The 26,212-nt window shown below is 34.5% G+C and overlaps 1 protein-coding gene across 2 annotated transcripts; it reads left to right on the top strand.

Annotated features, from left to right (window-relative positions):
- The first annotated feature begins 396 nt into the window (after positions 1-396).
- si:dkey-122a22.2 (uncharacterized) lies at positions 397-26,184 on the top strand. 2 transcript variants are annotated; one of them, XM_067410690.1, is made up of 11 exons: positions 397-545; positions 1,105-1,264; positions 1,376-1,447; positions 1,542-1,618; positions 2,744-2,844; positions 5,458-5,574; positions 6,041-6,115; positions 17,885-18,023; positions 23,675-23,757; positions 25,298-25,400; positions 25,502-26,184. In XM_067410690.1, exons 1-11 carry the CDS (start codon positions 483-485, stop codon positions 25,667-25,669), a joined length of 1,158 nt encoding a protein of 385 aa, XP_067266791.1. In that variant the 5' UTR covers positions 397-482; the 3' UTR covers positions 25,670-26,184. The 2 variants fall into 2 exon arrangements, with proteins under 2 accessions (XP_067266791.1, XP_067266798.1); XM_067410697.1 differs by having other exon boundaries at positions 25,298-25,394.
- Positions 26,185-26,212: the final 28 nt, after the last annotated feature.

Below are 26,212 nucleotides of genomic sequence, written 5' to 3' on the forward strand. Positions count from 1 at the left end.
AATATTCAATGCATTTTAAATGGTTGCTTTTGACGTTCCTCATTTGTGAATCAAGCGTTTGCTAAATTAATAAAAGTAAATATAGTTAAAAATAAAATAAACATAAAAATAAATGACTTCCTCTGTTCCATATAATGAAAGTTATTTTTATTTTTAAGTGTCTAATAATAAGCAAACCAGTTTTTAATTATTGTTTTATTTTTTACATTTTGACAATTTAATAGGCCTAACTAAACAATCAAAACGCTCAGTGTATAATAATTTAATTATACACAAAACATACAGTCACATAGTAGTTTAGTACTTAAATTAATAACATATATTTTCTTAAGCTGAAATGCTCTCATCGCGGATAAGCTTTAACGAAACGCGTTTGGCTCCTAATGGGTCCCCGTCAATGCGGAAGTGTCTCCATGCTGTATTTGACGCTCATTCATACAAATATAATGTTATCTTTCATGTGAGTGAAAAATTATCAGAAAATGTTGCGGAGAAAGACAAACGGACGAGAAGATGCGGACAGTGTCAAACCTGACAGAAAGAAGGTGATGAAACACAGTGAACTCTGTAACTCATGGGCTGAATGTGCGTTTTTACTGTAGTAACGTTACTAAAGGTACTTTTTTGGACATGGTGCCATGGCAACGTCATGTTTCTGTACTTTGTTAATTCCATGGTATATTTTGAAGTACCCTTTGAGTACTATCGCAATGGTGTAAATAAAGAATCGTGGTATTTCTATTTGTAACCATTGTTTTTGTAAATACACTTCTCTGTATGACTTTAATATTCCATTCTTAATAATAATACGAATAAGAATAAACATACATAATAAGTAATGAATAATAATAATAAAGAAATTAAAATGTAATAATAAAAAATTGTGGTTGCATGTTTGCAAAATTAAACGAAAATGAATGTTGCCATGGCTGTTAGATTTTGAAACCGATAGAAGGGTTATCAGATGATGCAGAAAATCTAAAAATGGTCAAATTATTGGTGTATCAGGCCTAAAAACTGCACTGAACGTTTTTAAGTTGGAGTATTCTCTGTCCCTGGACAATATTGTCACCACTTCATGTCATGTGATCTGCCCACCCACAGACATCAGAGGACTCTGCTGTTCCTCATGTGACTGTCTCTCAGAGGAGCTGCTGGGCTGTTGTATCTTTCTGGATGAAGGTTCTGCTCTTCATCATCTTCACTCCAGCTTTTCTGAACTACGCCTCACTGCAGAGAGAGGGGCAGGTGCTGTCACCCACAGGTGAGACCTCTTCATCTCTTCAGGAAGACTTTAGGATCATGTGCAGTTTGCTAACCACTGAAAGTTTTTTTTATTTAGCTCATTTGTTTTAAGATTTCTTTCTATTTGCAGGTGCTCAGCTGATTGATATCGGCCTCGGCCAACAGATCCACCTGTTGTGCAAAGGATATGGAAGACCAGTTGGTAGGTTAAAATAAAAGTTCTTTCAAAAATGAAAAATCTGATCTTTATATTGTCAGTTGTGCACAGTGAAAGTGATGTTTTATTTGTGTTTCAGTTTTTCTTGATGCTCCAGCGGGAATGTCTTCAGATATTTGGTACCATGTGCAAGAGAGTCTTTCATTATCAACAAAGGTCAGTTTCAACAAACTGCCAGCAGGAGTACTGGACGTTTGAAAACATATGAATGTGTATTTTCGTATTTTTGCCCATTTCCCAGTCATTTTGACTGCGAACAACAAAAGTGTGTGGCTATTTTTTTTAATAATTAAAAACAATTTTTTAAAATAATTTTAATAACAACACTAGAGGGTTAACACAATTATAAGGCCACCCAGATTATGTCATTTTATGTGTACAGTATGTATTAGAATACATTTTGGTACAAAAGTTATCGGTGTATCATGTTTTGTTTGTGAGAATATTCATACACAAGTTTTCAACTCTTATGTGAATGAGACTCAATGACTCTTGCGTATGATTTGACTGAGTCAATAATTGAGTAATTCATATGCGAATTGAATGACATGTTGTACTGTACAGTACTGTATGTTATTTTCTTCTTGCCGTCAGCGAGGACAGCACAATTGATCAGTACTTGCTGTGTTGACTATGACTTTACTGTTGCCCAGTCTTGTTCTCATCACATACTGCATAACTCACAAGCTCACAACTCCTATTTCAGTGATATCTGTCAGGTAGTTGGGAAGTTTTATGTATGCTTTCTGTTTAGAATGATATAATGCAATCTCTTTTATTAACAAGATGATAAGAGAAAGTCTTTCACTGCATTCATGTACAACATTAAATAAACAAGGCAGCACCAGAGTTTGATTTGAGTCCAAAGAGACCATAAAGGCCATAAAGACATTATTGATTTTTCTTCATCTCCAGCAAAGCTACATGATTTCAGCTTTCAATGCATGTGCTCCTGTATTACTCTAGTAAGGTGAGGCAGTGAAGCTTTTCTGCGACATGCTGTCAAACCTTGATTTCTCTTCACAAATCTAATGTTTTGGTGTGCTGGAGATTCCTGCTGACAAAATGCATTACAGTGACTGCATTACAAACATTGATAAAGTTGAACTGATGATTTTGATGGTGAAATTATGCAACTTTGTAGATTTTGCAGTGGTTTTAATGCACACTTTATTTGTAGATTAAGTTTCCTAAAGAATTGATCAATTATGAGTGTCAGATGAGGTTTCTTCTGCTCTCATTTTCATGACACTTGATGATCTGTGATCTGTTGTTTCTTAGGTGTGCACCTATGACAGAGTCGGTCTGGGTTTTAGCCGAAGAACCCTGCAGAATGAAACTACAGGCACAGAGAAAGTGTGGGGAATATCAACCACTGGAAGGTATGAAAGTGTCTTAGTCTGAAGTTAAACAGTTTTTCAACATTGTTGGTGTAACAGCACCAAAAAAATGTCCATTGCATTTTTTTCAAATAACTTCATTGGCATTGAAATTTGATAAGATGAATTATAGCATTCCGGGAAATGATGTGTTCCTCCACCATGGTTCATAAATGAAAGTTGACCTCCAGACACAATTCATGAAATTGGCATCACTATAAAATTTTTATTCTGTAACAGTGGTCAAATATTGACACTTGAGTCTTATACTTGTACTTCACATTGTATGGTAATATTGTGTTGTAAATCTGAAAACAAAGAAACAGCCCTGATACACATTAACAGTTTCTGCAGTCTTATGTCCTTGACAATGTCCCGCTCTACTTTTCAATCAACGCTGTAGGAGAGAGATGTCTTTGTCCTTGTCCTCTGGCAACAAGACGTCCTTCTTTCAGGTTTTTTCATCCTACATGTGGAGTCACTCTTATCTTATCTTGTTGCTGTTGACATTGTCACATGTTGCATTTCTTCGTGCAATAAGTGATGTGTAGAGGGAGGACAGGGTAGTTGGTTATCAGTGGTCTTTTTTTCTCTTCTGTCTGGCCTCTAAAAGCAGGCGGTAGGCAAGCTTCAAGGCAAGATATCAATTTTACTAAAGTTAAATGAGCTGGGAGCGAAAATATTTTGATGATCGTCCCTTTTGTTCTTTATTGAAACCTTTTCATTTGTATTTCATTTGCTGTTGAAGGAAAGCCAATAGTAAATAATAAGTTTCCTTTTTTGAGAAGGACATGTTTTGTTCTTAGACTTATTGACTCTGCATGCTACCATACTAAATATTTTTATAATGAATAACAATTTTCAACTGAATTTGAAGTGTGTACTTAATTATTAGACGTAGTCCAAAACAAACATGAAAATAAATTTGTGATCATTTGATTGAAAAACAATGTTTACATAAATAACACGGCATAAAAAACAGCGATAATAATAATATTATAACAACAACAACAACTAATAAATAAATAAGTGGTAATTGCTGTTGTTACAATTATAATAGTTATAATAAATATAGTAATTGTTTTTATTATAATAATAATAATGATAATAACAACAACAACAACTAATAATAACTAAATAAATAGTAATTGTTCTTATAATTATAATTGCCATAATTAGAATAAATAACAACAACAACAACAACAACAACAATAATATGATAATAATAATAATAATCATCATTGTAATTATTTTGTACTATTATCCTTATTCCCAAAATTGTTGTAGTAATAATAATAATAATAATAATAAATACATAAATAAATAATTGTTGTTATAATTATAATTGCTATCAATAGAATGCTATCAATAATACTACTACTACTAATAATAATCATAATAATAATCATAATAATTGTTATTACTATTATCATTATTCCAAAAAATGTTTATTATCATTATTATTATTACTATAACTAATAAATAAATAAATGTTATAATTATAAATTCTATAATTAGAATGAATACTACTAATAATAATCATAATAATCATAATAATTATTATTACCATTATCATTATTCCAAAAATTGTTTATTATTATTATTATTATTATTACTATAACTAACTAACTAACTAAATAAATGAATGAATGAATGAAATAATTATAATTGCTATCATTAGAATTATTATTATTATTAATAATAATAATAATAATAATAATAATCATCATCATCATCATCATCATAATTATTAATATTACCGTTATTCCAAAAAAATGTTTATTATTATTATTATTATTATTACTACTACTATAACTAATAAATAAATAAATAAATAAATGTTATAATTATAATTGCTATCATTAGAATGAATACTACTAATAATAATCATAATAATCATAATAATTATTATTACTATTATCATTATTCAATTTTTTTTTATTATTATTATTATTACTACTACTATAACTAACTAACTAACTAATAAATAAATGAATGAATGAATGAATGAATGAATGTTATAATTATAATTTCTATCATTATAATTATTATTATTAATAATAATAATAGTAATAATAATAATAATAATTGTTATTATTACTATTATCATTATTCCAAAAACAGGAATAAAACAAATATTAAATAATAGATCTTTATAGAGTTTATCAGAAAATTAATCATAAAAGGAATCTGTACTGATAGCAATCTGAAAAAGCAATGTCGGTCAGTCTCTAGTTTTCTTGACCAATTTCTTGCCCCCTGCATATCTCAAAGACATACGGCAGTAAGTCACTCGGCGCTCACTGAATCTTCATGGCCTTTTAGTTAATGAGGATGTCAGAAATAAAACCCATTAGAGTCTCATGGTACACAGTGCTTATTAGTTTAGTATGTCAGCCTCTGGTTTGAGGTCAGTTTGTCCTTCACGTAACATCACTGACCGCTTTAAAATCTGAGCAGGAGTCTGGGACAGTGGGCGTCCCGTCTGGTGGTGTATGGACATGTGTGTCATAATGTGTCTTGGTGATTAATGAACTGTCAGATGAGTCATGTCTAGACTTCACTGGCACAAACCTGCGCTCATTCCTGACCTGTCTCTCCTCTTTTATCCTTCAGGATGGTGGATGACCTTCATCGATTGGTCAAGGCTGCAGATATAGCCACACCTTTCATTCTGATTGGCTCTGAGCTGGGCACACTCAATGGCAGGTTCTACAGCCACATCCATGACACGTAAGTCACCTCGTTCTGTATGGAAACAATCATTCAGTTATATCTGAACATGTCAGGAAGTTTGATACCACCACAGAATTGCATGTTCAGTATAGTGTTGTATAGGCCTATCAGGGTTTTTTTTCTCAGGCAATTATACCTACCATGAGCAAAAGATCCATTAGGGCAGAATGGGACCGACCTTTCGACACACACTCACACTCCAACCCAACCCTCCATCTGACAGATTTAACGTTTCATCTGCTCTGATGTGCGGCTTTAAGACCCATATATTCAGCTGTGTCAGCCCTGTAGCGCCCAAGGACTGAAAATATTGTTCCTTCTGCAGCTCATTCATCTCACTCGATAGACACTGTTCATTTCTCCCTGGTTACAGGATGAGCTCACTCGATGTGTGTGAGGTCTAATCTAAGCTCTTGAAGCATCTTCTGTGTGGTCTTTTCACTCTGTGTCTCTGTCTCTTCAGGCAAGTGTCTGACCTGGTGCTGATCGATCCGATCCCAGAGGAAGTCTTTGAAGAGGAGAAGTGGCAGCAGTTTTGGTGAGTCATCAGCTGAGAGAGACTGTGTGTGTGAGGCACATATACCAGCTCCATCCTAATGCTGATAGTCAGAAGGAGATATAAATGTGAAGTGTGCCATTCGGAGGTTGACTTCCCTGAAAAGCATGCAGACTGTAGCTGTATCACCACATTACTCTGTTCATTTTATCATCCCAATTAGCCAGACACAATGAAAACAGTCATTATTTTGGCAATTAAGTTTGGTTATGCTGGTGGCATATATATATATATCAGTCAAACCAAAAATTATTCAGACATTTTTGATATATTTTTACTAGTGGGTGCAGGACACTATAGTTCATTTATGTAAGTGAGGATAGCTAAATAAAGTAAACTGTGTCATATTATACCCAAAAATTCTTCATACAGTGGACTACCAGTAAAATTGATAGATTTGGAACCAAAAATTATTCAGACACTTTGACCTGACCATGTTTTGCTTAAGTGTTATCTGACATAATTAAGATCATTTTTTTTCTGACACAGATCTTGTCATATTTTATTACTATTTTTTTTAAACTATAGTGAATAAACTGTTAATAAATTAAATGTCCAAGCTGGCTGAATAAATTTTGGTTTGACTGATATATATATATATATTTCTATTTCATAAATATCTTCCTAATTTTAGACAGGATATTTAAATAAATAATAAGTAGGATATTATTATTACATTAAATATGAATTTATTTATATTTATTTATGTATAGTTTTATCACTGAGGTGCCATGCAAATGTATTTTTACAGACATGAGAAACATGAGAAACAATTATCGTCCAAATAGGGCTTATGAATTATTATTATTATATAAATATCGAATTTGCATTCCAATAAAACATACACACTGAAATATATAAATATTTATAATTTAATATTAAATTAGAAATTCTGTATATATAACTCCATAAGTTTGTGCAAAACCTGATCATTCATATAACTGCAACATAATTGGAATTTTTTTCTTTTAAAAATACATTTTCCTTTGTACATTCATATTTTAACCTAAAATCCATGTTATTTTTAGTAAATTGCCCCAACTATATTGTACCGAATGTGACCACATTTATGATTTTTTTTTAGTAAAGATTTAAACTTAATCACTGTAAGAGCAAATAATTGCTCCCGTACTGTTTACATTTACAATGTCTTTTGTCAGAGCTGAAAGGAGCAAGTCTGACAGCACTTTCTCTGTTTAGTCCTGAAAAATCTGAGCTGCTCATTGACACTAATATACAGCCCACATAAGCACTCATTAAATATTAACACAGCCACGTACAGCTCCAATTACATGGGTATTCACAGCTAGTTGCAGTTTATGTCCATAGTTAAGCATGCTGAAGCTATTCAATTTCAGTGGAAGTCAGTAAGAAATAGTCACATTTCTTGGCCTCATTCTACCTGCTATTGGAGTCATTTAGCAGGGATATGATCGCAGTTCCTCAGAGATCCCTTCTGCACAGCTTTAAAAGGCTCTCCTTCCTTCTCAGAATATCCCATTAAACTCCTACCTCTATTATTTATCGCCATTATGCGACTCGAATGAGTTCAGCTAGATAAGAAATGAATATGCCGGGATTGACTCATTTGTACATGACTGGACGTGAAGCAGCGCCATTTATCTGGGAAATGTGCACAATTATGCTTTGATTAATAGATGCTCAACCTATTGAGTGCAAGACGGTGTACATGCAATCCAATTACTTAGGACACAGTGAATTAAATGTTGTGGACATTAACTCAGAGCTTAAGTTAATATCCGTATCATGTGTTTTATTACTGATCTTACTTAAATCATAAGTGCTGCTGCTTTAAATTAAAGATGCTGAAGATGTATTAAATACTTCTGCTTAAGATTATGTGATAGCTGTGGAATATAAAATATGGCATACTCTTTATTTTAGAACAGCTTTGCAGGCTGGAATAATCCTTGGAATTTTCTACAATGTAGAAAATTATCTGCAGTTACTGGTATAAAAGTATGTGTATAAAATAAAATTCCTATTGGAACGTATTGTAATTTGGAACTGATCCTAATGGAAATCCATCAGAACATGATTCAAATTCTGGAATCCTGTATGTATTCCTTTCGGACTTTCTGTCCAGCATAACTTTCTAGCTCCATTTCCGGCTTACTGATTCATTTTATGTCACTAAGTGTCTCCAAGGTGCGTCAAAAGCATCCGTTAATTCTTTGAGCGATGAGAGGCCATTACATGAGGTGTAAACTCAAACTAAAAAGACTTTGTTTTGCTGACTGGAGTGGCTCTGTATTCTTTCGAATCATTTTAATTGGGTCACAAGTCTGCATAATTGCCGTCTCCTTCCTTTCAAGAAGCCTCGTGTGGCGACTAAGAGATAAACTGCCGGTGTCCAATAGGGAGAGCCGCTGCACCTGAGGATGACAGCGGAGACTGTATCGGAGACTTTCCCATGCCAGCAGGATTTCCACATCAAAAGGGCGTCTCATTACTGCTGCCTCACTCTGAAATGAGTTCCGTTATATCTGAAAAAAAAAATGAGTCACTCCCCATCGCTGGAGAACAAGAGTGTCCCAGCTCTCATCGGGTCTGAACTCTGATGTGCGGTCAGAGAAATTGTCAAATCATGAAAATCATCTGGCACTTCAGAGGTGACATAATTTGAATCTACCCATCCTAAAAAATCCAGCTAAAATCAGCTTAAAATTAATTTGCCAAAAGTTTAGGTGGTCAACTAACTGGGCTACCAACTAGTAGACCCTCTTGAACCAGCAACAAACCAGCTATCATTGCAAAACACTGGTTTTAGCTGGGTTTAGTCATATCAGAATATGTTTGCTTGTGAACAGATGGTCTTTGTTTGGCCTTTTTCTGTCATTTTTTTTTTTTTTTTTTTTTAGCTGTGGTGAAAAACAAAACAATAAACAGCTGAATTAAGTTCCTGTGAGGTTTACACAGTACAGACTGTGATTTTGCTTTTGAAGGAACAGAAGCAGCTGTCAGAAAACCCCACGCTGGCATTTACACGTAAACATGTCAGAATTGTCAACTTTCAAAGTCTCTCTAGAGAGGGATTTCCCCAAGATAAAGTCTTCTCTGTCTGTGCATCCCATCTATCAAACTGCAAAATAAAGCATTTCTGTGGCTGATGCTGGAGCCGTCGAACAATCCGGAAATGTTAATATTTCTACACGCACGCTCACACATTTGGTTTCCATGTTTTATGGGGACTTTCCATAGACACATTTTTTTTATACCGCACAAACTGTATTTTCTATCTTCTAACCCTACCCTTAAACCTACCCATCACATAAAACTTTCTGCATTTTCAAAAAACATCTTTCTATATGATTTATGAGCTGTTTTCCTCATGGGGACCAAAAAATATCCCCACAAGGTCAAATATTTTTGGTATAGCCATCCTTGTGTGCCATCCTCATTGTCTCCATAATGTAGGGTTTACCAGGACCACATACAGTTTATACAGTGCCTATAGAAAATCATCATACTCCTTTGAAATAGTTACTTTATTTGTCGCACAAAGCCTGAAATCAAAACCCATTCCAAAAAAAAAAATAATAATTTTCAAACTTTATTTATTTTATTTTATTTTTTAAATGAAAAACTACAATAACAGGGTTGGAAAAGTCATCAGTGCCCTGATTTAATACTTTGTAGAGCCACCTTTTGCTTTAATTACAGCCATTAATCTTTTTGGATATGTCTGTACTAGCTTTGCACACCTAGAATGGGGAATATTTGCCTATTCTTCCTTGCAGAATTGCTCAAGTTCAGTCAAATTCTTTGGTGAGCGATATTAAACTGTTCTCTTCAAGTCCATCCACAGATTTTCTATTGGATTTAAGATTTAAGATCAGATTTAAGTCAGGGCTCTGTCTTGGCCACTCAAGGACATTCACCTTCCTATTCTTAAGCCATTGCGTCGTGTTGGAAGGTGAATGACCTGCCCATCTTCACCTATCTAGCAGAGGGACGCAGGTTCTCCTCAAGAATTTGGATGTATTTTCCCTTCAGTCCTGACCAATCACCCAGTCCCCACTGAAGAGAAACACCCCCGCAACATAATGCTGCCACCACCTTCACAGTAGGTATGGTGTGTTTTGGGTGGTGTGCTGTGCTTGTTTTCGCTAAACATAGCGCTTGGAGTTCAGTCCAAAAAGGTCAATTTTGGTCTCATCAGACCATTGCCAGATGGCATCAGAGTCTTCCAGGTTGTTTAAAGCTTGTTTATTGGCTGCACTTGGAGCCCTTATTGTGTTTTAATAACCTTAAAACAGTGGACTGAGTAGTAAGTAAGGGGCGTTCACTCATTTGCGGAGACAAAGTGACTGGAAACTATCACAGCTACTAATGGAAGTGAAGACAGTGGAGCTCATGTGATTCGTCTCCTGGTAGTGTTGGGCAGTGTAGTCTCTGGGAAAGGCCTACTTGCAACCAACAGCACAACAGCCAGTGATTAAACCGTTGTTAGTGTGAAAGCACCTTTTAGAAGGGCTAAAGCAGTACAAAACCCTACAAAGCTGAGCAGGCTGCTGCAGGTCTGAGGTGCAAGATGATCGATGAAGACTTCACCTTTGTCACAGACACCTCTGAAAGACAAATCAATGGAAAAATTCAATCAGGCAGTCAATCAAGTTGTCTGAATATACATGTGTGCATGAAAGTCATATTGGGAAAATTGCTGGTCTTGTCTGTAACATTCTAGTATGAGAGAGGTCCTCTGGAATTAAATGGGTCTGGCTCCAATAATGACAATTAACAGTAATTAGAGTTTCTTGTGCTGGAGCAACTTCTGTCAGTGTTCAGTAATGAAGCAAGGCCACATTATCCTTGCTATGTTTACAGCCGTTTTTGTTCACTCATAGTGAATCACTGTGAGACATGACTGCCCCCTACTGACTGCACTCAGTCAGTAGCAATCAATATATACTGTATATCAGGGGTGGCTAACGTCGGTCCTGCAGAGTTCAGCTCCAACCCTAATCAAACACACCTGAACAAGCTAATCAAGGATATATAGAACTATAGGCAGGTGAGTTTTTATCAGGGTTGGAGCTAAACTCTGCAGGACTAAGGCTCTTCAGGACCGGAGTTCACCACCCCTGCTGTTAATATACACTACCGTTCAAAAGTTTAGGAACGGTAAGATTTTTAATATTTTTAAAAGAAGTTTTGTCTGCTCACCAAGATTGCATTTATTTAATTAAAAATACAGTAAAAACAGTTATATTGTGAAATATTTTTACAATTTAAAATAACTTTTTTATTGGAATATAATATAAAATGTAATATATTTCTGTTGGAAAAGCTGAATTTTCAACATCTTTTCCCCAGTTTTCAGTGTCACATGAACCTTCAGAAATCATTTTAATATGCTGATTTGCTGCTCATGAAACATTTATTATTGTTATTATGTTAAAAACGGTTGTGTACTTTTTTTTTTTTTCAGGATTCCTTGATGAATAGAAAGTTCAAAAGAACAGCATTTATCTGAAATAACAGTATACACTACCGTTCAAAAGTTTGGGGACAGTAAGAATTTTTATTTTTATTGTTTTGAGAAGAATTTAAAGAAATTTTTTTTTTTTTTTTTTCCAGCAAGGATGCATTCAATCGATCAAAAGTGACAGTAAAGACATTTATAATGCTACAAAAGATTAGATTTCAGATAAACACTGTTCTTTTGAACTTTCTATTCATCAAAGAATCCTGAAAAAAATATTGTACACAAATATTTTGTACATCTGTACACAATAAATGTTTCTTGAGCAGCAGATCAGCATATTAGAATGATTTCTGAAGGATCATGTGACACTGAAGACTGATCACTGAAGACAAATTCAGCTTTGATCACAGGAATAAATTATATTTTCAAATATTTTCAAATAGAAAACAGTTATTTTAAATTGTAATAATATTTCACAATATTACTGTTTTTACTGTATTTTTAATTAAATAAATGCAGCCTTGGTGAGCAGATGAAACTTCTTTTAAAGACATTAAAAATCTTACCGATCCCAAACTTTTGAACGGTAGTGTGTGTTTGTGTATAATTATATATATATATATATATATGGTCAGAGGAAGCATTATTTCAATGATATTATTTTAATATAAATAATCAGAAGCATTGTTATTATTTCAATATAAATAATCAAGCATTGTTTATATTGTCAAGGAGAACATCAAATTAGACTTTAAAACATTTAATGCAGGAACTAAAAGTAAAAATGAAATATAATCTGCACAATTTTTTTCATGACAAATTATTTAATTAATTTATTTTTGATGATAATAACAATACACAGTATTTAACAGCAATGTTTAACTTCACATGTTTTTGATAAACTTCATCATACAATTAAAATGTCTGATGGGGACATTTTTAAGTGATGAAGCCAACAAGTAGCCCAAATGAATCAGAGTTTTGAGTCGATTTATTGAAATGGACAGTTTGAATGAACTCCCAAATGAATCAAACTTCTCAACTGTAACCTAATTTTTGCCTCTGAAGTTTACATGAAAGATGCTATTAGAGCATCTGTCGCACCATTTTCATACTTGTGATTCATAATACAAGGATGACTCAAATAAGATTGCTTACTGATAGTGTAGGTAGGGTTGTCGCTTAAATTCATGTTTTCTCCATCTTTTTTTTTTTATAATGACTCTAGATATTTCTAACACAGTAAAATAATATTAAAATGACAAAATAAGCACAATAAGCCATGCTGAAAAAAGCCCAAGTTTATATTCTGGTCTTAAATGTGGTCTCTGAACCCAAGCTGATCTTTAGCTGGTCTCCAAGCCACAGACCAACAAATAAGCCTAGCCTGGTTTAATATGTTTCTATTTTTCAGCAGGGAAATACACCCCAATACCTAGTGTAAAGAAAATGCAAGTTGTATTTTTCATAATCCTTTAAACACCTAAACATTAAGAATGGTGTGTTTTTTTATTTTGTTACATTTTTTTTCCAAATCTGTCCAATCAGTATCAAAAGTTCACGATTGTTTTTGCAAATTCATGTTAGTGATGCAGAATAACACTTTTTACTTTTAACATTCAGAAATAGGTTGAAAGGTTTTGTTCAGTTAAATAGCACTGCTTTTGCAATGTAAAAATTCAAACTGTGAAATTCAATATATGAAAAGAAGGAAATACTTTATATTAGGCCAGCAGTCCATCCCATCATATCAGTTTGAATCAAGCAAAGGTAAATAATCAGTTGAATAATCTATTTGTCATAACCTCGTCTCTCCTTTGTGTCGAGCCGTCCATCTGGGCAGCTCAAGTGGTCGTACAGGACATAATTTGCCATGCAAATTCAGATGGCTCTTATCAAGTACAGAATGTGTGTGTCAAAGAGAGAGAAACATTCAGACAGACTCATGTGTTGGTTCTTACAAAAGAAACAGACTCCATTCAGCCTGCACTAATCCAGATGGGAAGTCAAAGAGCAGAAAGTCCACGGCACCAAAGTCATTTCATCACTTTTTTATTCATTTAGATAGTTTTCTGTCATGCTTAAGGGGGGGAGAGGGAGAGAGAGAACGGAACGGAAAATGACCAACATTGGTGAGGCGTTTTGCTTGACACGACTTCCTCACTCCGTCTGCCTGCCGTTATCTGTTTAATTCATCCTCCTATCTGGGCTGTCTTTACCCTCGCTAAATTTCCCTTTGACACGCATGCCTTCCTGCGCATAATCCAGACCTACCGGGCAGAATTAGCACCGGAAGAATTGATAGAATGACGAAATGGAGAGAATAGGACAGGTGGAAATAAAATGTCAGAGCGAACGGACTGATTTGACTCCGAATCAAATTGTCAGGCTCGATACGGGCCGTGTTTTGGGGGAAATGCTGACAGATGAAAAGTGTCAGGGAAGAACAGTTTGAAGAAAAAGGGCTAAAATGACATGGGAAAGAATATTTGAAAAGATGAGCTCAAACTCTCAGTCTTTAACTTTCGATGCTAAACTTTTGAGGGAAGGTCGAGCAGTTAGATGTGCATTTTTTTTTTTTTTTTTTTTTTTTCTGGAGAATTTCAGTATAACTACACACAGTCTACACTCTGCACTGTTGATGAGTGGTTTGGGACCTTTTTTTGTGGTGCTTGCTAAGGAAAACATTAATAGCCTACTATTTGAATAAACCTCTAATGGTTGGCAATATAACAAAATTTTCGATATATATCACAATATAGTTTTGTGTTATTTCATCTCATTTCTGTTATTGAAAATAAGAAAAAAGAAGCAGTTACAAACAATAGGACAAATACAATATAACAAAAATATAAATTAAACAAAATTAAGTTTTCCAGGTACAACAGGTTTATACTGTACTGTACTGTAAATCACCAGTACAGTTAGAATTAGTCTGAAAAAGTAATAATCAAATGTAAAAATAAAATAATGCATAGTCTTCACTGAATTAAAGGTGCCCTAGAATCAAAAATTGAATTTACCTTGACATAGTTGAATAACAAGAGTTCAGTACATGGAAAAGACATACAGTGAGTCTCAAACTCCACTGTTTCCTCCTTCTTGTGTAAATCTCATTTGTTTAAAAGACCTCCGAAGAACAGGCGAATCTCAACATAACACTGACTGTTACGTAACAGTCGGGATCATTAATATGTACGCCCCCAATATTTGCATATGCCAGCCCATGTTCAAGGCATTAGACAAGGGCAGGCAGGATGTGCACAGCTGAATCATCAGACTAGGTAAGCAAGCAAGAACAATAGCGAAAAATGGCAAATGGAGCGATTATAACTGACATGATCCATGATAACATGATATTTTTAGTGATATTTGTGTGTAATGTTAGCTTTAGCCACGGAGCACTATCAAACTCATTCAGAATCAAATGTAAACATCTAAATAAATACTTTACTCACATAATCCGACGCATGCATGAAGTATGCATGATGAACATCTTGTAACGATCCATTTGAGGGTTATATTAGCTGTGTGAACTTTGTAAATGCACTGTATTATAGTCGAGAGCTCGGAAGGCAGGGAGCGCGCGATTTAAAGGAGCCGCAGCCTGAATCGGTGCATAGTTAATGATGCCCCAAAATAGGCAGTTAAAAAAATGAATTAAAAAAATTCTATGGGGTATTTTGAGCTGAAACTTCACAGACACATTCAGGGGACACCTTAGACTTCTATTACATCTTGTAAAAACTGGTTCTAGGGCACCTTTAATGAAATATAAATTTATTCTTATTAAAGCTAAAAAAAAAAGTTATTCAATCAAGAGCAGTAAGTTATTGTCTCTATTCACATTAATGACACAGAGCAGCAGGTATATTAGGCTGCTGTCACTTTAAGAACAAACACATGGATCCATTATACTGTTACACATCCGGTTTACACCCAACTGTTTACTTTCACTTGAGACATAAATACTCCACACGTAGGGCATTTTGACATTTACGTACCGTGATATACACAATATTGCAAAATCTCTAACGATAGACATTTTATGCCGAGGTAACGATATATATTGTCATACTGCCCAGCCCTAACACTAAGTATTAAACTGAGGTGCATAACTCATACTGCAGTGTTTTCTAAAGAAACATTTAGAGGCCAAATGATGTTTGATTTATAGGTACGTTTGATCTACACAAATGCCTATATTTGTTAATGTTGCTCAAAGTTTTGTGGCATTTAAAAATTATTTGAAAATTTTATTTCAATCCTTAAAGCAGGTGTAATAAGGAATGCCTTATGACTCTATGACTTGCAATATGTATTAATTAATGCCCTTAAGTTTAATTTAATTTGCTTATATATATTTTGTTGTTTTATTATTTGTATTTATTGTTTTTGTTTAACAATGACAATGCTTGTTTGTTTTTTGAAGAGGTTTAATAAAGGTTTAATTAAATACAAAAAAAAAAAAAATTGAGGCTGTGAATCATTTTGACTGACTTGTTGAAGAGAAACTTTTTATGAGTCATATTTTTGTGAATTGGATGCACTGCTCGCACTTTGTTCCTTGCTTATTGTTCAAATGAGATGATATCCGATGAAACCGCGTATGGACATGCACAAAAATTTCCCTAAAACTTTAGTAAATATTATTTTTGTAGAATTCTGTTATGTTTAGTCACAGTCTTACGGAAGAGGATTAGGGCCAAGCAATAATAAAAAAATAAAACCATCTCGAGATTAAAGTTGTTAAATTTAGAGAAAAAACTCGTTAAATTTCAAGAAAAAAGTCGAGATAAAATGTTGAGAATAAACTCGTTAAACTACGAGAAAAAACACGTTAAATTTCGAGAAAAAAAACGTTAAATTACGAGAACAAATTCGTTAAATTATGAGGAAAAAAGTCATTAAATTTCGAGAAAAAAAGTCGAGTTAAATGTTGAGAATAAAGTCATTAAATTATGAGAAAAAAGTCATTAAATTACGAGAACAAATTCATTACGAATTTGTTCTCATAATTTAATGACTTTTTTCTCGTAATTTAATGAGTTTATTCTCAACATTTTATCTCAACTTTTTTCTCGAAATTTAACAACTTTAATCTCGAGATGGTTTTATTTTTTATTATTGCTTGGCCCTAATCCTCTTCCGTACAGTCTTGCTCTTGAACATGAATGATTCCTGAACTCATGTGAGTCTTCTTGAGGAAAAGCATTCTTTTTTTCTAAGCGATCAGATTAACTAGATTTATTCCTGGCTGGTGATAAAACATACAAAAATATTTCTTAGACAGATATGAGAGGATATGAGAGCTTGTTTCCGCCACTGAATAAAAATAAAAAAGGTAATTGCGACTTTTTCTCACACTTTTTTCTCTTGTGAGATATAAACTCACAAATGTGAGAAATAAAATCAGAATCATGAGTTATAAACTCACAATTGCACGTTATAAACTCAGCGCGTTATAAATTTATATAGTCAGAATTGCAAGTGTATGCAATTCTAACTTTTTTTCTTGTAATTGTTTATATCTCACAATTCTGACTTTATAACACACAATTGTGTTTATAACTCATGATTCTGACTTTATTTCTCACATTTGTGAATTTATATCTCGCAATTCTGACATTATAACTTTTTATCTATCATTATAGGTTTTTTTTCTCATAATTCTGTGAAAATAAGTCAGAATTGTGAGATAAAAAGTCACAATTACCTTTTTTATTTTTTACTTGGCGGAAACAAGCTTCCATAGGAGGGACCTGAGCCATATCTCGAGAGCATAATAGAAACTCATTTTGACTTGGACTAGTCAGCAACCACCCAGAATACTATAGCAGCTCCATAACAACCATCAAGCAATGTTCTAGCAACTTCTAGAGCATCAACTGAAGTGTTCTATCATGTGTGTGTGTGTGTTGGCGTGAATGAAGTGTTCTGTGATGTGTCTAAATATTCTTCACGAGAGTGTTGATCAGTGTTTCTGTGTCATTGATTCAGTCTTCATAAATGAGCTGTCATTGTGATGCATTCGACTGCACAGCGAGGAGTCATTTAGTCCTTCATGCGCTGGTAATGACCGCTCAATTAATGCAGTTCATCACAGGAGACGCCTGTCACTGATTTGTACGGCACTGCTGCGGCTCGGGGTCTAATGTTCTGGGGTTTAACATCCTCACTGTGACCCTTAGAATTAAACTAGTTTTGTTGTTTAGTTTTAGTATATAGTCTTTTTGGAATGGGTCAAAGTTCTGAAGGTCACAGTAAGTGAATCGTAATCTTATGTTTGTGTATGTTGACAGGTACTCTCACCTCGTCCCATCCCTGCAGATGATGCAGTTTTCTGCAGCTGCAGGTTTGAGTCGTCTGCTCATAATTCTGGGCCTGTTGAAGCCGGTCATTCAGGGAGATGATGTCTCAGAGGAGATCCTACAGAGGCAGGTCAGTCCACAGGGTATATTTTGTTTGATGGCTAATCGTGTCTTTTAAGCCGAGCAGTGAGTAAATACACAACTAAAGGTTATGATGCCACTGCTTCTAGTTTTCTACAACAGTGATTCCCAACCGGTGGTACAAATACCCTCTTGAACAAGTTCCAAAGAGTACTTTACTTGTTAAACCTATAAAAAGAAATGAACTGAAACTTAAAAAAAACAAAAAAAAAACAAAGTAGCCGTCAGTAAATTAAGTGATTAGTTTCTTGTTTTTTTCTGAAACTACTTTTGCTTTTACTTGTTAAACCTATAAAATGAAATTACAACATAATACATAATAGCTGTCAATATATTCAAATAATTAATTGATTAATTTCATTATTTTTTTTTGAAGTTCTGAAATAACTACTTTTGTTTTTACTTGTTAAGCCTATAAAAAGAAATTAACTTAAAATAAAAAATACATGCTAGCTGTCAATAGATTAAATAATGAATTATGATTAATTATAATAATAAACTATTTTATAAAGCGCCTTTTAAAAGCAGCTTCTCAAATCGCTGTACACAAAATAAACAATACTTAGATAATCCATACATCAATAAAAACCTAAGTGATTAAATAATAAGGAGCAAAAAACTACTTGAAAAAACTACTTTTGGTTTTACTTGTTAAACCTATAAAAAATAAATTACAACTTAAAGGTGCCCTAGAATGCTTTTTCACAAGATGTAATGTGAAGTTTCAGCTCAAAATACCCCATAGATTTTTTTAATACATTTTTGTAACTGCCTATTTTGGGGCATCATTAAATATGCACCGATTCAGGCTGCGGCCCCTTTAAATCCTCGCGCTCCCCGCCCTTGAGCTCGCGACTCTAATACAGTGCATAAACAAAGTTCACACGGCTAATATAACCCTCAAAATGGATCTTCACAAAGTGTTCATCATGCATGCTGCATGCATACATCAGAACATGTAAGTACATTATTTATTTGGATATTTACATTTGATTCTGAATGAATTTGATGGTGCTCCGTGGCTAAAGCTAACATTACACACTGTTGGAGAGATTTATAAAGAATGAAGTTGTGTTTATGAATTATACAGACAGAAAATAGCGACGGCTCTTGTCTCCGTGAATACAGTAAGAAACGATGGTAACTTTAACCACATTTAACAGTACATTAGCAACATGCTAACGAAACATTTATGAAGACAATTTACAAATATCACCAAAAATATCATGTTATCATGGATCATGTCAGTTATTATTGCTCCATCTGCCATTTTTCACTATTGTTCTTGCTTGCTTACCTAGTCTGATGATTCAGCTGTGCAGATCCAGACGTTAATACTGCCTGCCCTTGTGTAATGCTTGAACATGAGCTGGCATATGCAAATATTGGGGACGTACATATTAATGATCCCGACTGTTATGTAACAGTCGGTGTTATGTTGAGATTCGCCTGTTCTTCAGAGGTCTTTTAAACAACTGAGATTTACATAAGAAGGAAGAAACAATGGAGTTTGAGACTCACTGTATGTCATTTCCATGTACTGAGCTCTTGTTATTCAACTATGCCGAGGTAAATTCAATTTTATGGCACCTTTATAGGCACAATATGTAATTTTTGCCATTAGAGGTCGCATATTCAAAACAAAGGTGTAGCTTGATGATGCCGAGATTGAGTGCGGAATCATGGGAGATGTCGTCTTCACCTCACAACCGATAGAAAAGAATCCAATGGGACTCGGGCAGTAATCATGTTCATGGATGAGAATATTAACGTTACTGTAGTATGAAGCAGAGCAGGGCAAGTTATGTTGGAGTTGAACGATGCCGCTGGAGCGATTGCTAATGAGAGACGAACGCAAAACACGTCTCGCGAGCAGCCGAACTTTTATCACGCCGCTTCTTCCGGTCAAACGTATGTGGGGTAACATAGCGCTGTTTATCATATTAGATACATTTGAGTGTATTGCAAATGATGTTATAACGTTACTCTGTGCGTTCGCTCAGTGGCTGCTATAAGACACTAGTTGCACACTGCAGTAAGCTAGATCGATATTAGAATATTATAATATAATCAAGAAAACGAGATTCAAACAATAAGACTAAACGTGTTGAGCTATATAACATGATTAGTTTTCTGTCTATAAATGTATCCAAACAGTTGCTCACCTGTCTAATAAAACATATAATATAAAGTGTCTCTGATGTTTCCATGGTTTCTACAAAATAAAACCGAGGGTCATTGATAGGTGACGCACGGACACTGTGTCCTGGTTAAAATTGCTTTTTTCTCTGGATTTAAACATTCTTGGAAACATTTGGTATAATGTAAGTACACAAGTCAGCAAAATATATGTTAACATTTTTTTTTACATATTGTGCCTTTAAAAAAAAAAAAAAGAAATACATATTAGCTGTCAAAAGATTAACAATCAATTGATTGACTTCATTATATTCTTATAAGTTCTGAAATAACTACTTTTGGTTTTACTTTGTAAAACTATAAAAATAAATTACAGATTAAAAATACATATTAGCTGTGAAATGATTAAATAATTAAATAGTTGTGATTTAATTTAATGATTTCTTTTGTATTTAAGGCTGACAGCAGTGTTCAGGATGCCTGAAGTACAAATTTCATCTTTGACACGTTATTGAATTCGATTACTTTTTAAACAAAGCAAGACAATGCAAGTTGTGTCACACTTTCAGACAAAGATTTCTGATAATTATATGCCACCATCCAAAAAACATACTATTGTTTATTTATTTTGGATTTCAACTAACTTCTTGTTGCTGTTGAATGGGCAGTTGATTCTTACTGACGGTGCTGTGAGACAAAAAAAAAAAAAAAAAAAAAGAGGTTGGGAAACAGCGTTATTACAAAACGGCCACTTGGTGGCGCTGTTGTGTAAATTACAGTTGCGTCTGTGTGCTAGTTGACATGCAGTGCAGGATTTCTGGAGAACAAGAGAAACAGTTTAATGATCAGTTGTCTAAGATGAACAACTTTCCCGGACTGTGTGAATGTGAGAGGCTGCAGACACAGACTGACGCGGATCCTTTTTGAAACGCCTTCAGACAGGGTTTCTCAGGTCACGATGCAAAACAGCCGCGTGCAGTCAAGGTACGAGGCCGCTTTCTTCGCTCCAGTTCCACCCAATTTCATGCACGTTAACATGCGGCCACGAATATGCAAAACGTTTATTAGAATTTTGAATGGCCCCTCTTCCCCTCAAAAAGCTACAGATTCCCATTTACGACATGAATCGAAGGTTGACCTGAGGAACGGAGGAGGTGATTTGGAGGAATGTTTTGCCTTTATAAGGAGGTTGAAATAATTAATGCACAACAGGATGGTGGTGATGACTAGGTGCATTTTTTTCTTTACTTCATACATGCCCATCCTTCCTCTCTATCTGCATAAAAACAGACACAGTGTTTTTAAGACCTCTGTCTCATTTGTCCTGGAAAGATTAGAAGCATAAAACGAAAGCAATATGTTTCTTTGTAATGGTAGATTTCAACAAAACAAAACAAAATAAACGAGCTTTAAATATCTGAGTGTTTGCTAGAGACAAAAACAACTTTGCTTGTGTTGTTGGCATAATGCAGAAGGCTGGTTGAATCACAGAGTGTCCACGGCACGTTTTTTACGTTACAGTTATAGTATGAATGTATACATCTGGTCAGATGTATGTTCAAGGGACAGTTCATCCTAAAAATAAAAATTCTGTCAGCATTTATTCACCCTCTAGTTATTCTAAAACTATGAATTTCTTTCTTCTGCTGAACACAAAAGATATTTTGAAGAATATGGGTAACTAAAGTTTATAGACCCTATTGACTTCCATAGTATTTTTTTTTCTTTCTCCATACTATGGAAGTCAATGGGGTCCATTAACTGCTTGGTTACCCATATTCTTCAAAATATCTTCTTTTGTGTTCAGCAGATGAAAGAAATTCATACAGGTTTGGAACAACTTGAGGGTGAATAAATTATGACAGATTTTCGGCTGAACTATGCCTTTAATTATGTGATGTTCTGCATTTGGCAACTTCAGATACGTCAACAGCTGCTGTCTTGGAGACATGTTTGCATGGAAGTCAGTGGAGAAGTTGCCTCAGTCCATTGAATAAAGTGCTTTTGTGTGGTAAAAGTTCATGACATATTAAATTGAATGCACATTTGCCATGACATTCATTTTGTACAACTTTGTTTGTTTCAAAAACATGCTGTTTTATACGAGAGGTCACTTGAATGTGAGATTTATTTTACAGCACAGCCAACTCATTTCTATATTAGTCTCCGCCAATATACGTTGTAAATTTGAAAGCATTCGATCTCTGTGATTGAGCTCCTAAATAATCAGACGTCATTGTAATTATTTAATATCTTACGTTATTATGTTCAGTTAATGGTTTGTATTTATTAAAAGAAATGAATATACGCATGATTCCAGACATGGAATATCTCTTATGCTTACAAACAGTAATATTGTGAAATAAATATAGATCTCAAATTGTCTTCTATGTTGTAATAAATTCTAAAATGTAATTTATTCTTGTGATGTCAAATTAGAATGATTTCTGAAGGATCATGTGACACTGAAGACTGGAGTAATGATGCTTAAAATTCAGCTATGCTGATTTGCTGCTCAAGAAACATTTTTTATTCATCAGTTGTTACATGATTTTTTTGATAAATTGAATGTTTTAAAAGAACAGCATTTATTTGAAATAGAAATATTCTGCAAGATGATTAGTGTTTTTACTGATACTGATCAATTGAATTTGTCCTTTCTGGATACAATTTTGAATTTTCCCTCAAACTTTTTCCCTTTTTTTTATTTTTATTTTAAACACCTCTTTTCTCTTTTACTATATCAACTTAAATAATGCTACAGTGTGGGATACATTTTTAAAATACAAATATTCTGTCTCCTAACTAATACAACTGCATGCATAATAACTATAAAAATCACACAGTGCAGTATAACGTCACACCGCAGCTCATGTCTATGTGTTTCAAGTATTTCAGACTAGTTACCAAGTATCAAGTCTTGCTGTTGCCCATAGTGACTCCTCAACGGATGTGACAACTACAAATCACATTATTTAGAGAAATAAAGTAAAAGGTGTTGTCGATGCTTACACTGTATTCACACATAAGACTTCTTTACACAAGAACACGCAATCAAATAGCAATTAGTGGTTACATGGTGCTTTCATGTTTAACATCGAGGGATTGTGGCCCTTGAAATGCTCGTCGACATTTAATTTGACTGCTCTGTCTCTCAGTATGTAGGATTGTTCTTCATGATTGGGTCTGCTCCCCTCTTGCTATTGACTCAAGTGGTGACTTGACGCTTTCAAGTGCGTCTGTCCGAGGTCACCAAGAGAGTTTTACATCTGCATGCCTGTTATAATGACCAAAGAGTAACAATGAAATATTTGAACATCTTGAACCATCTTGAACACTGTCCTGGCATAATATATGTCTATGTAAATGGATTTGTCTCAGCTATTAAATGAGATTTGAATGTTTATTTTGGTTGACTTGTGTGTTTTGCATAGAGAATAGGTTATAAAAATGAATGATTGTTGTGATTTTTTTTTATTTTATTTTTTTTCCTCCTGTCAGAAATATCTCCTGTGTAACCCTGCTCACCAGAGCGCTGCAGTAGATGAACATTTCTTTCTCAACGAGAGTGCATCTCAAGTCAGGTAAGACTTTAAAGGGGACCTATTATGCCTCTTTTTACAAGATGTAATATGTCTTAGGTGTCCCTAGAATGTGTCTGCGACCCCACAATAATACCCCACACATCATTTATTTAGCATGCCCCTTTTTGGGTGGAAGAAAAAACACGCTGTTTTTATGTGTGTATCTTTAAATGCAAATGAGCTGCTGCTTCCCGCCCCCCTTTCCAGAAGTGGGTGGAGCCATAACAGCTTGTGCCTCAGATACTCCGCCAACAACAAAACAGCATGTAGCCTTTTCCACAGAACACGATTTTTGCATTAAATTAGAAAATAATGGAAAAGCAGCACAATGGAAACGCGCTAGACGGACCTTAGACAGTCTTTCCGTCTAAAATGTGGGCAGTGCAAAACATAAGGTGTCTCGACACGTTTTTAAAAAGTTACATTTCTTTTAACTTGAGCACTGCGTTTATAGAGCACCGTTTCCTGTGCAAGACGCTGTAAAAGATGTGAAACACAAGCACAACGGTCAAACATGTCCATCTAGCACGTTTACATAGAAAAGCAATGGAAAGGTTGCAGAGTGGCATGGAAAAACACGTTCTGTTCATTGATACAGCCAAAAGCAGAACATTTAGATAAATCGTTGAATCGAGAAATGATTCTGGATCGATTCTGAGATTTTCCGAATCCATCATGATTCTCTCTCGAATCGATTCTGGGCTTAGTTTTTAACAGCAGATGGCATTGCGTGCTTTAGAAAGAGCCGTACTCTGCTCTATTCCAATTCCTTACACCACATGACCATTCTATAAAATAATCATTCATAAAGTTTGAAGCGAATTACAGTGGGCGGTTTACATTCATCTTGCATCATAAAAGCATTCTGAGGTGCAAGTACATTCTCAGACTCATCCGAACGTACAAGCACTCTTCTTCGTCAGCATTTGAGCGTGTGGTTAAAAACTAGCCTAGAGCGCCATCTGTTGTTAAAAACTAAGTATTGAATCGATTTAAGAGAGAATCGCGATGCATTCAGAAAATCTCAGAATCGATTCACGAATCGAGATTAATCGATTTATTCTCCCAGCCCTACTGTTTATGAGTTATGGGGAATATAAAACAAAGTGTGGTGGATTTTTTTACCATTATAGGGTGGTTGTGTACACACATTTCTGACACATTTGTGTTCAAACACCATGTAAAAGTGAATTGTGCATAACAGCAATGTTCAATATATTATTGTTAATAATATTATACAAACCTGATTTTTAAATAGTTTTTATTTTTTTAAATCAATAATAAATGAATATTATTGGACTGCAAGAATGTATTATTGCTGCTGTCTAATAATATTAATTTATCAGCATTCATTGTTCATTAAGAATTATTAACAAGACCAATAATAAATTCATAATGTAACAAAAACTTAAGTCAAATGTAGACATACAGTATAGGTATAATATAGGAAAAAAACACCAACATCATCTTAATAGTTTCTAGTCTGAAGTGTGCAGTGGCATAATTTGTAGGCATCATTTGAATGTCCTTGACTTTTTAGGGAGATCTCCAGATATAAGCCTCTCTCTAGCAAGACATCTGTGCATGTGATCACTGGGGAATCGTTTGATGATCAGCTTCCTTCAGATCTCAACCAAGTGAGTGTCAGTCCCACTTTCTACCTTCACTTCTGAACTTTAGCTAGTTTTAATCAGAGGCAAATCCTTTGCTGAACGTCTCATTAACTGTCATCTCTCCACGTCAGGTGGTTGCTGAACTTCAGAGCAAGTTTTTGGAGCGTTCTTATCCCAGTGCCAATCACATTCAAATTCGTGGGGCGGATCGTCACATGATCTACAAAAATCCATCCTCGGTTATCAAATATTTGCATAAGCTTGTGTCACAAAGACAGTCCAACCAACAGAGGCAGTGAGATGCTTCAGAAAATGCAGCTTCTCTAATAACAAAAGTTCAATAACAGTTACATCGCTGCAGCTGTCACATACTCTCTTCTATGATGCAAGAGGCCAAAAAACAGGATCATATTTCTGCTTACAAAGGAAAAAGAAATCTGTGTTTGTTTGCTGAGGGACTGTACTTTTTTTTTTTTAACTGCTGAAGACAAACTGCCTCTGTACTTTTTTTTTTTTTGTCAAAATGCCTTTTTATTATGAATGCAGTTGAATTTAAAGTCTGTCAAGAATATGTCCGTCATATTTCATCTTAAAACACAATGGAAATTATATTTTGCTTTAGAAACCTAAGGACTATTTTTAGCAACATTTTTGACATATTTGTAAAATATTCTACCCCAGATTCTCAATACCATAGCATGTTGATTTATTAATTTGAGACTCACCATGGTGACTGACAAATCCCCCCCTTTTTTATGAGATGTTTCTGTTAGACATCCTGAAAGAAGACAATAAAATGGTCTGTTTATCCTGAGGATTGAAGTTTAATTGACACCACATCA

This window comes from Chanodichthys erythropterus, chromosome 2 (assembly GCF_024489055.1).
Source record: "Chanodichthys erythropterus isolate Z2021 chromosome 2, ASM2448905v1, whole genome shotgun sequence".
Lineage (NCBI taxonomy): Eukaryota > Metazoa > Chordata > Actinopteri > Cypriniformes > Xenocyprididae > Chanodichthys > Chanodichthys erythropterus.